Raw genomic sequence first — 12183 nt, 5'->3', positions numbered from 1 at the left:
CCTCCAAAGCAAATATTTCATTTTTATTAACCATAATAAACTAAGAGTGGAAAAGAAAGTTACATAAAACTTGCCAGAACATAGTTATTGAACACTGCAGTTTCTAATCTCAGCAATAAATGTAGGTCAAGGGAACTGGAAAATCTAATTACTCTGTAAATTTTTAAACCTGTTTCTTTCTTCTCAAGGAAAAGGAAATTGTTCCCTTGCATTTAAGCAGACTTCACTCAAAGTGTAACTACAGCTAGGTGGAAAGTTATTTTTGTCTGAATGTAGAGGTTTTCAAACTTCCTTTAAAGTGTCTTTGCGTCCTGCATCGTTTACTCAGCTCTGGTTCAGACTTGTACTTGAGGTATCATCAGTTACTTCACAATTACTATTGCCGTAGTGTAAAATCCAGAGACACTCTTCACAAAAACAAACAAAAAAATCCACCTCTGAATGAATCAGAACTTTGGTACCATATTGTAGCAGTTCCTTTCAGTAATACATCCCATGCAATCATAACTTGACACCCAGTATTCATACACTGCATTAACAAGATCTGAAGCAATGCATCACTACAGAACTACTGCGAATGTGAATATGGGATAGCATTGTAAATGTTAATTGTCTACTGATATATGACTGTTTCGCATATAGTTGATGACTTCTGTGTATAGACAGACCATGCAACTTAGACTTACAAGATCAAAAACTTTAACAAAAATACAAAAACTTTGAAGATTCAAGCCTCTTGATGAGTTCTAAAAACCAAGGACCATTTAAGTATCACATCTGCAAGCACAAAATATCATTTCGGGCATTTAAGATCAATTCCTAGCACAATGAATCTCAACCTTTCTTAAAAAAACAAAACAAAACACAACAACAAACAACAAAAAACCACCTCTCAAAACAAAATCCCTCAAGGTCAAAGTCAAAAAACCAAAACACGCCTCCCACTTCACATTGTAGGATTCATCTGTTATTATTTTTTAATATTTGTCCGTATTCACAAAGTTGGGTTCCTTCTAGTTTGTAAAATAAAAGCCCAATTACATATAGGCAGCAGCTGGGACTTTCATGAAAAAAAAGAGAGCCCCAACTTATTACGAATTGTTGGAACCATTATTGTGTTTGAGGATACGTGGACTACAAAACGTAACTACTGACTGGCTCGATTCGTGGAGCTCTCTCTTCCGGCTCTTACCTCTGTGATACGTGACAGAGAAACCATCGAGTTTCACAAGAGAGATAGGATTTCTGTGTTGTGTTCTGATTTGGCAGTCAAATGTTTTGTTTGGTTTTTGGGGGTGGGAGGGGTGAGTTGTACAAAAGTGGAAAACCTGGCCTAAGCTCATCTGATCTTTGGACACTGTTCTCGTTAAGTATAAATCCTACTTTTGAACTTCCTCCAATTGCGTCAGAGGTGAAGCCTCCCATACAAAAAAAAAAAAAAACCACATAATTCAGGAATAGCCATATTGAAGATTTAAAATGTGTTTGTCTTAAAAGGTAAATGCTGAAACAGTAGCTCAAGCAACAGTCCAAAGCAAAATGAGATCTACCATAATGGTCTATTATGAAAAGCAGACCAATGGCAAGATTTTTTTCGCTGTACACGTTACATGAATGCACACCTATGCTGTGATTTACCTTTAAAACTACACAGGAATAAAGCAAAAGTGACAAGGTCAAATACATAAAATCTAAGAAATGTTGGTGCAATGACTAAGTGTACAATCTTAATTTGTAGCCCTTGAGTTTCATTAACACACTCCCTTTTTGTATCATGGACAAGTTTATGAATAAAAGCATCAAAATCCTGTTTATTCCTCAGCATTCTCAAAGGTTTCAGATCTCAACCCCTTAAGCTTTGAACTAAAAATTTCAGATACTAATTGGGGATTGGGCCTTCCCTCACAAAAAAGAATTCATTCTGACTAGGAATCTATTAAATACCTACTGAAACTGCATGTAGCCTGAGGCCTGACTGGTGACAGGCAGTAATTAATGAGACCTGGATCTGCAGTGAATACAGAGAAAAAGAAGAAATCTAATCTGCCAGTCCATTTGCTAAGTGGCAAAAGTGGCAGGGCCCTTCCTAAGAAAAGTATGTTTATACACGTAATCAGCATGTAAAAGCAAATTAAATTTAGTGTTTCTTAATCTTCGGATGTTTGGCTTTACAGCTTATTATAACTTTAACAAAATAATATAATTCAATACAATTGTGCTTTCCCTCCTTTAGCTTCCATGGTTTTCAAGTGTGATATTGCACTGACTCACTGCACTCGGTTCACGCTCCAAAGAAAGAGAAGGTCCAAATTTCACTAAGAACAAGAGTAACCAGTGGTGATGAACCAATCTCCTTTCAATGCATGACACAAAAAGCATATAAAGAGTCTGACTTGTTACAGATCAACAAAGTTGCTTAAAAAAATATCTCGGGCTGAAAAAATAGATGTTCTGCAACAAATAAGTAGGATAGACGTTAAAAACATGTTGGTCCACTTCTAAAGCACAAAGGAACCCACTGAAAATCAGTAATATTCAGATGAAGGAGAAAGTTTATGAAACAGTTTGGATGGGTCGTTTCTACAAGTGCAAATATGTAAGGGCACACTACCTTTCATCTGCCAATACACCTAAGCAACCTTTCATGCACAAGCAGCAAGTGCTTTGGTGGCTACTTGCTATCAACAGCAATTGAGGGGCATTGAAAAGAGTAGCAGTTCCTTAGTTTGCTTTTGGGTTGGGCTTTGTGGGATTTTTTCTACGATAATAAAAACACCAGGGCATTCACGCTACCAGATCATAAAAAAGGTATGCAGCCAGCTTTTTCTGGCCTGTCATCAATATCGGGAAGGCCTTTTGTCCATCTTTAACTCCTAAATAATGTTATTACATAAACAAAACCAGAAAATAGCACGGGCTGCCTGCTTTCCCAGCCTGCACGCGCCAGTATCTTCTGAAAACAAGTTCTTTCAGAACCGGATTAGTGAACGTTGGGCAAAGCTATGCTCTCACTTGAGAGTTACTTGAGCCATGTACATCCTCCACCTACCGAGCCCCGCAGCCGGGAAAGCCGCCCTGCCTCGGACACCTACGCCAGGCTCCCTGCCACGGAGCCTGCCGGCAGAGACCGCATCCCTCCCGCGCCCCAAGAGCCGGGCTGGACGCAGGCCCAGCGCCGCTGGAGCGGCGCCCGCGGTGGCCCCAGCGTCCGGGCACCGCTGGCGGCAGACCAGCTCCCTCCCGACGGGGACATCGGGTGGCACAAGCCGGTGGGGCAACCCTACCCCCCACCACGCCCGCCCCCAGCCCCGGCTCGGCGGGGCAACGGCGGTTGATGGGACCACCGCGGGGGATGGCGGACCCCAAAGCGCGGCCCGGTTCCTGTCAGCCCGCGGGTTTGTGAGGGGCGGATGGAGGAAGAGATCAGCCTGGCTCCGCCTCACACCAAGCCCTGCTCCCCTCGCGGACGGGGCAGCCCCCACCCCTAGCAAGGCCCCACCGGTGACTAAGCACGCCCGCCGCTGCGCCGTGACCGGCCTTTTACCTCTCCTCCCCTCCCGCTCCCCGGTCCCGCCCGCCGCCTCGGCCCCGCCTCTCCCCCACACACCCTCCGCCCGTTGCCGCGCCCGGCGCCTGCGCGGTGCGGCGCAGCGCGCGCGGGCGCAGGAATGTGCGTTACGGTTAAATAGTGGGCGCAGGGGCGGCCGCCGCGGCGCTTCGGGGCCGGCGGGCGCGCGCGCGCGGGGCGGCGGCGCCGGTGGCTCCTTGGGGGCTGAGCTGAACCGGACCGAGCCGAGGGAGCCTCCATGGCGCGGCGCGGCTGCTGGGGCGGCGGCAGCGGCGCGGCGCTGCTGTGACAGGAGCTTGGCAGCTGGGACTGGCCTTTTCTCTTGCCCCGCTCCCCAGCCCGGGGGGGGGAAGCCCGCGCCGGCGTTCCGGGGACGCGGCGGCACTCGGAGAGCGGAGCCGTGGCGGCGGCGACAGCGGCGGCGGCCGGGGGCAGCCGGCGTGTCACCGCCTCTATGATGAAATTTAAGCCGAACCAGACGCGGACGTACGACCGGGAGGGCTACAAGAAGCGGGCGGCGTGCCTCTGCTTCCGCAGCGAGCGGGAGGACGAGGTGAGCCCGTCGAGCCGCCGCGCACATGGGGCTGGGGGGAGCGCCGGGCCCGGGCGGGGCTCCCGTTCCGCCCTCACACGCCGGTGCCGCGTCCCTTTGTCTGACCGGGGGGGCGCGGGCCCCTCCCAGGGGACATCACCCCCGGGACCACACGGAGTCGTACCGGGGCTCGCCCGCCCCCGAGACGGGGGAAGGGGCGACGGCGCGGAGTCGTGCAGATCCCGCGCTGGGGGCGGCGGCGGGCGCGGAGGCTGCGCGGCGGGGCGCGCCTCTCGCCCACCATCTTGGGGCGGCGCGGCGGGGCGCGGGCCCACGTGCGCGGCGCCCGCCTTTGTGCGCGGCTGCGGGCGGCGCCCCTCGACGGGGAGGGGGTGCGGGCGGGGGCAGGCCAACTCCCGGGGCGGGATCCGGGGCCGGGATCGGGATCGGACCCCGGGCCGCAACTGCCGGATTATCCTTTGTGTGCCCGCGACGCGCGGAAAACCGGTTAGCGTGTAATGGCGCATTGAGGGCAGGGCTGGCGTTGCCCGTAGGACGAGCCCCCTGCCATGCTTGGGTGGGATAAAAAAACCCAAAAAACCAAACAAAACAACAAACAACTTGTATTTATTTTAAGAACTTGGGTTTTTTCTTTCTTCTCCCCCTCTTCCCCCCTCCCCCTCCCCCCCCCCGAGAGTAAAACGGTGCTTAAAAATATTTTGCCAAGGAGGTCGGGGGCGGGGGTTGCTGCGGTTGTGGATGTAGCGCGTAGCGCTCAGCCGGGGTTTTATGTTGCAGCAGAATCGGGAGGTGGCAACAAAGTTGTCCTATATCCCTGGCCAAGGTCAATTGCACCGGCCGTTATCTGGAAACTTTGCTGATGGTTTCGTTGCACAATGCCTTTATAGACTGTCTCGGGCTGGAAGCACACCCTTCCCTAATTTTCCTTTTCATTTTGTTGTTTAATAGCTATAAAATAACTGCAAAGGTTAGGGCTTGGGTTTGGGCTTTGTTTTGTTTTGTTTTTTTTTTTCCCTTTATATGCTGAAAGAAGCTAGTGTTCTATGCAAACTGTCAATATGGCAAACTTCTTGCTTATTTTTAAACATCTCATAAGGGATATAATGCAGTAAGGAGAGACCCTTGAGAGATCTCAAAATACTGACACTTGAATTTAGGCAAAAATTTTGCATGGCGTTCCGGTATATGCCACTCCCTATGTGGTGTAAGTACAGCCTTGGGATCACACTGATCAGCTTTTCCTAATATAAAGGAGAAAGGTTCCCAGCAGAACTGCCTTGCTTGGTAGTTCTTTTCGTTGGTTTTAGCAGCACCTCTGGTACTCCAGCATGCTCCCCATGCGTGTGTCTTCAGTATTTATCGTTGGATGCTACTCCAGCTCAGGCTCCTTTGGAGTTAAAACACTTGAGCCACTGTTACAGCTTTTCTGCACTAACTGTAGCTGGAAATTCGTGGTTGGGGTCACCTTTGTCAGTAATTTCCATTCATTTTTCATTTCCTGCTGCAGCTTCTTATATTCTCTTTGAATCTTGTATCCAAATGAGACCACTGACTGCTTCAAAAACTATTTGTGCGTAAGAACACCCTCCAGGGCTAAGGATGGTAGTAGCAGCTTTGCTACGCTTGGTGAGAAGGGTGGATGCTGACACTTGTTGCACTGGAGCACTTTGGGGTGTTGCAGGTGGGGCACCTGTACAGCTGGCATGAGGCTGGGATTTGCCATTGTGCAAGTAGACACAACTCGAGGATGGAATGAATAGGATAACACCAAGTCAGATTTGGAACATAAATTAAGCATGTGGAAACAGTTCAAATTATTTTCTGGTAAGTCATTTCCAGAAAAGCAATGGCAACATCTTGAACTTGCTTAGCTGTTTCCCAAGTGCCAGCTCCATCTGTATCGATACCGAACCCATTCCTTGGAAGTTTGATGCCTGACTACTGTTTGTGATTAACTTGTATCACCAGGCACGTTCCCCAAATTGGCTGGATCTTGCCTCTACTGTTCTTGAACACAGTTGCCTTAATAAGTTTCTGTGCACGTCTTCTTCAGAATCCACCTAAATGTCTTCAGTGTTTCCTTTCCAGTTCTCTAGAGATCATACTATCGATTTTCAGCTGACCTACCATCACCAGGGATCTTTAAGTGCAGGATAACTTCTGTTTTGAAGGAGCACAAAGGCAGTACCTGGGTGACTGGAGGGAGAAGGGAGGAACAGCAGACCCCTGTAGAAGCTATTGGGGAGGGAAGCATTACTTTCACAGTTATTTTTACCTACAGGGTTACTACCCCATAATCTAAGAGTTGCTAGACGTTGGAGGAGAGACAATAGAATGGACAACTGAAAGCACTCTTTAGGGATATAGGGATACATTTCTTTTTAGGAGTCTTAAAGCAAGAAATCAAAATCTCAACTCTTTTTTTTTTTTTTTTTTTCTTACTGGAGATACTGTCTGCAAGACTCAACAGATCACATTCCACTTCTCAGCTGGTTAGCTTCGATCTGGAGGAATGAGTATCTGCAGCAATCTTCTGATACAAATCTTCCTACTTCCATTTTGACTCTCTGAAAGGCTGGTCAATATCCAGTTGTGCCTGTGCTTTAGCTTTTTTTCCTCTTTTCTTGCACTTAGCTTTCTGACATAGCTGCAGTCATTCCTTTCTTAGCACCTTTTTGATGGACTTGAAGTCTTACAGCCTCATCTCCTAAAACCATTTTTCTCTTTTTCTGGTCATTATGGCACCTCTTTGATCTTCGTCAGTTTGACAGCCATATTTTTTGAATGTGGGCAACAGTTGTAGTTGCTTTAGATGGAATCTCACTGTGTTGTGTAAAAGGTTACTAATACTTATTTAGCTATACCAGAGAAAAAAAAAAACAGTGACCCATCTTTGTCATGATAGCTGTGGTGTAGTCATCTTGTGATTAGCGGTTGTATCTAAGTTTCTAACTTGTTCCCACCTCGTGAACTCTCAACTCATACCAGAAATTGTTAGTGTCCTGCGCATATGGTTCACAATACATTGTTCATAACGAATGTGATCCTTCTGCAACTGCAGCATGAGATCCCCTGTTGATAACGTGACTTATGGACACTGCCGCTCTATTTGGAGGCTTAAAAATTTCAGTAACAGCTTTTTGTGGTCATCATCAATGAAAATCGGGCCAGACACTAAAACATGTAATATCTCTATTGTTAATCATCATCTAGCAAAATTTCTTTGTTAGGAAACAGACCAAGAAGCCATATCTGTATTGTACTTATTCTACCTCGGTAGCTTTGTTGAAGCCCATGTTACAGCTGAGTTCTATGGACAGTGAAGCAACATGTCAATTGAAAAAGACTGTGGTAACAAAGGGCAGTTTTGATAAAACCCCACTTTTTTTTTCCATTTCCATTTATTTCCATTCATTTTCCGTTCACTTCTTTATTTCTTAATTTGAAACATAGGTGGGCTCTAGAATACTGCTGAGGCAAAATTCAGTCTGATGGTCCCTGCAGACAGTTTGAAATACAGCTGCTGAACTCCTGCAGCTACAGCACCCTGTCCAATTACACTTACCAACAGTCTTCGCAGCCAGACTTAAAATTGTTGAGTTGGTTCTCTTGGGTATTAGGGGCTGGAAACTGGCCTTGCCCACAGTCTTGCCACCTGTCAAAAGCTTCTGCTTCATCTTGAGGGCTGGTATTGCAGCTGAAAGCATGTACTGACTGATGTCAGGTGACTGATCAGGGGTGTCTGATGGTTGTCCAGATGCACCACTGAAAAAATCCTCCCTTCCTCTTTCTTTCTTCAAGTGACTCCACATATGCCAATTTACTACTACATAGCCCATTCTGGTTTAGATTTTGTAGCCTTCATGCTGTGATACTGTATGATAGGAAAAAATTCCTGGAGGAAGCCCAGATAGCCAAGTGATGTGGCCAATAGCTTTGGAATTTTTTTTTTTTTGAGTGTTTTAGAAGAAGATCTCTTCGAGTACTGTTATTAAAGTGTTGCCTGTTTTGGTCTTTCAATGCTGTCATTTGGGCTGAAGAGAGAGCAAGATGGCTGGATATGAGTTTAAGTGCTGGCTCCTTCTGTTGTTCTTAATGGAAGTGAAACAGTAATTGCAGGCACTGTCTGCCCTTTGAACAAAAAATATTGCTGGAAATGAAGCAGGAGAAATCCCATGAAAAATGAAAGAAGGCTACGTGGGCATGAAATGCGTGGGGGCTGCAGGCTTTTTGCTTTGAACAAGCAAGAAGCTGTTAGGTGTGTGCGAGAAGCTGATGGTATTCAGCATACTGGGATGGGCTGGCGGATTTGTGTATGTGGAAATGCAAGTTTCTCTTGAGCAACTGGGAGATGTGGATGGCAGCTTTAGGATAAACCTGCAGGAGAACCTCTCAGTACTGCAAGGACCGACCGCTTCCATGGGCTGGAATTGCTTATGCATTCAGTATTCTGCAAACACTGGTTTTACATAAAATGCTGCTGTCTTAGGGTCTGGGCAGAGGGAAGGCAAGGAAATTCTTACCTCTCAAAGCAGAGAACAAGGCAGGCCTTTAAAGCAGCAAGAGCAAATGGTAATAAACGTATATTTTCTAGTCCTTCTCATAACTTAAGCAATTTTAAAAGCTAATTTAATTTTTTTTCCATCAACTACATATTATACAAATAAATGAGCAGTTATTTTTAACCACCTTGAATATAAAACTTGAGTGCGTTCTAATTATTTTGGCATCTATAACATGGCTTTATGTAATTGAATATAGTATTGAAAGCTCTAGTGTTCAGCCAGCAGTTGCTAGTGGCAGATATAAAAAATAGTTTCATATGCAAAAAAAGTCTTTTAATTTTTTAATTTTGCCATTTTTGTTGTTCAGCCTCATACAAGAGATGAAAATAGTTGGAAAGGGTTTCCTGTTACTATTGAGACAGTAGTGAGGATAACTGTATCGTCACATGCTTACTGGAAATGTAGATTATCTTTTTTTTTATTTTCCTGTAACAGGGTGTGCACTTGCATGTCAATTATTGCCTCTTAATTTTGAGTTAAAAATGATAGACTCCTAGCACTGTATCTCCTTTTTTGGTCTGATTTAAAAAATTTTATTTCTTAGGCTGTAGAATGTAGAGATTTAAGAAGCACTTGTTTAATCTACCTTGTTCTGCTGGTCACTGTTTTATTATTTTGAACAATAGTAGCAGCATTCATTTTTTTTTACAGCTGTTGCTTCACATTAGCAATGTTTTTATTAAAGGATAATAAAGGAAAAAGAAAAATATTATTTTTATTTGCATTGGTCTAAATCATCTGAAAACCAGAAAGACGTGTTGTAACGTAACCTGATTATAAATCTGAAACCTAGAAGCATCACCTGGCTACCCTGACAAAATGGGGATGTTCATTTGGTGTTCCATCACAGTAGGAATTACTGTAAATAAACTTGCACAGTGATGAAACATCTTCCATACTTGACTCAGAATTTATCGTTTGGTTTCTTTATTCTTCAGTGTAAGCTCTCAGGTGCAAACATGCAGATAACGTGTGCTCTAAAATACAGCTTGGAGTATGACTGTGGCACCATGTTTAAGCCTGACGTGCTCTCCAAAGCATGGACTGATACAAGTTACCTAGCTTGCTCTATTATTGCCTAATAGAATATAAGCATATTTTAAAATACCAGAGAGCACACATTTCAATATGCACTTCAAGCATACTCTGGTTTTCATTTGTTCTGCCTCATGTCCCTGCCCTGCTAACATACAGGAGGGATAACTGACATAGGATTGCTTTAGTTTTTCCTCAGAATTTTCTTGATGTTTGGGCATCATCTGTGTGGTGTAGGAAGGGGTATAGCTCAAAGAATCAAGACCTATAAATAGCTTCCAAAACGGCTCTTTATGATGTGTCTACAGAGACAATGTGTGCTTATGGTGTATCCCTGCAGGCTCATATGGCATTCTGCAGTGGTTTAAGTTTGTATTAACATTAATAAAAATAATTGAATCTTTGGTTGCTGTGGTAGGATTTGTGTGAGGTAACGGACTTATAAAACACAAATGCCTTGTTATCCCTACTTCCACAGAAAACAGCTTTTTGCAGGCACCGCATATGCACCTTGACTTCCTGTTGGGATCTTTTTTGACAAACTGCAACTGCTTGCCAGCAGTGGAAGCCTGAAAGTTCAGTGAAGCTGTAGGAATTCAGCTGTCCGCCATGTCAGGAAGCTTCAGTCTTCACTCATGCCTTCTCAGATACCTAAATCAGTCAACCATGAGATGTTTTTTATTGAGAAATCTCAAGTTATTTTTTTCCGGTACCTATGGTATTACTTGTCTGTGCCATACAAATGTGTTTAATATGGTGGATAGTTGGTTAAAATGGGCCGAGGGGAGAAGGAAACATGGCTGTACCTGTCTAACATCAGGCTAAGGTGTCCCACAACAAAACATGTTTTGTGTTTTGCCCTGTTTAGATGTTGTCTTTCTGAACTAGAAATATTTGTAAGTGTTTAGATACTTGAGAAAATATCCGACATTCCTCACTTGCATCATCTGAAAGTTACTTTGAGGATTTAAACTGGTTGGTAAGTTTCTGCTTGAATTGCCCCAGTTAATTCAGTGGCGTTCAAAACTTCCAAGTTACCAGTTTCTGTGAAATAGCAGTGGTAGACTTCTTCAGAAATACATACCAATCCTAGCTAGAGATATATACGCGTGTGTATATATGCATATATCTCTAGCTAGGATTTGTAGCCATGTTTAACAAAACATCTTTGTAGCTATGCAAGTTTGCGGACCACAGGTTGATGTGTATTTTTTTCCAGTCTTGTTTGTGGAACACTTTAAAAGCTTATTTTAATTAGATGGCTTTCACCAGGTTTTCCAACTTGAAGAAAGATGTGTTTGGCTTTGGCCGGCCACTGATTTCATGAAACGCTACAGTGTGATTTAGTGCTTAAGCACTTCAGTGGAACCAGTCCTATAAACGTAAATATTTTAAAACAAATTTTGTCTTCAAAGAGGTATGTTTTGTTTTTTTTTCAAGTATCTGAAAGACAAGAAAAAGGCTAAAAGGTAACTGGTACTTGTCAAGAAGTAACCTTGTCATGTCTTTACCTGCAGCTGAATGGTTCTCAAAGACTTGGAGCTCTTGTTTCTGACAAGAGCTTGGAAGCTGATCCCTTAGTCAAACAGATTATGTTGCTGAGTAACCAGTAAAGCCCATTTCTCCTGCTCAAGATTAGGCCGTGGTTTCTAGTTAGAAAGAAGTGGGCTACAGTGTGAGTTTTAGCTCTTCGCCTGCTGCGTTATGGGTTTTCTCCCTTGGATCGTATCGGCAACATAAGGGAAGAAGGACATACTGTAAAGTGGATTGGGGAACTGACCCAGCATGAAAAGTAAAACTTTTTATAGGCACCTGTGGTGGGTTTTTTGTTTGCTCGCAGGTTTTTTTTTTGCAGCCAGGAGTCTCCTTTTGCCATATGGCTGTGTGCAAGATCCGCACCCTTCATCGCACCATGAGACCTGTCACATCTGATTCTCCAAAGCCTACCATCTATACTATAGCAGCATGTTAGCCAAAAATGTGAATTTCACATGAAATAAAGTTCATAGAATAGAATTTTAATTTGCTTTAAGCAAAACTTTTTCTGAAAAGGCTGATGTTTTTCACCCTGTTGTCATATAGACTTAAAATCAGAAGATCTCAAAGGAAAAATCATTTGCAGATCTGATTTTGAAGTATTATAAAAATATATGCATATATTTCTCATTTGTTCATCTTCAGAATGCCGGTACAGTTGCATTGACTTGACTAATGTCCAAGTATCACACTGCTGCTCTGAAAAGTGATCTTTACTTAAAGTTTGGGGAATATTTCATACTTTATTTAATAAGGTGTATAGACAGAACCCAGTTTTCTGGGTTGCTTTGAAGATGCTGTGCTTAAGTTAATGAGTTAGGGTTAATGTACTGCTAGTTGTTATGCCATTTCTCTGCTGCTCTGCTAGTTCCTTGTTCATTGAGACTAAATCTTCTTTTTAACCTCCATCATAGCTGGGGACTGCT

At 44.1% G+C, this 12183-nt stretch overlaps 1 protein-coding gene across 2 annotated transcripts in view; it reads left to right on the top strand.

The window, feature by feature from the left end:
* The first annotated feature begins 3649 nt into the window (after window positions 1–3649).
* Window positions 3650–12183, top strand: part of NUDT4 (nudix hydrolase 4) — a 31548-nt gene continuing 23014 nt past the window's right edge. The window contains exon 1 of one of the 2 annotated variants that reach the window (XM_074168136.1): window positions 3650–4121. In XM_074168136.1, the coding sequence (XP_074024237.1) occupies window positions 4023–4121 (99 nt within the window). In that variant the 5' untranslated portion in view covers window positions 3650–4022. The remainder of the gene's footprint in view (window positions 4122–12183) is intronic. The other variant, XM_074168137.1, reaches the window with a different exon arrangement.

The sequence above is a fragment of the Numenius arquata genome, chromosome 2 (genome assembly GCF_964106895.1).
Source record: "Numenius arquata chromosome 2, bNumArq3.hap1.1, whole genome shotgun sequence".
Lineage (NCBI taxonomy): Eukaryota > Metazoa > Chordata > Aves > Charadriiformes > Scolopacidae > Numenius > Numenius arquata.
The sequence above is the reverse complement of the archived record's forward strand: the minus strand, read 5'-3'. Positions and strand labels throughout refer to the sequence as shown.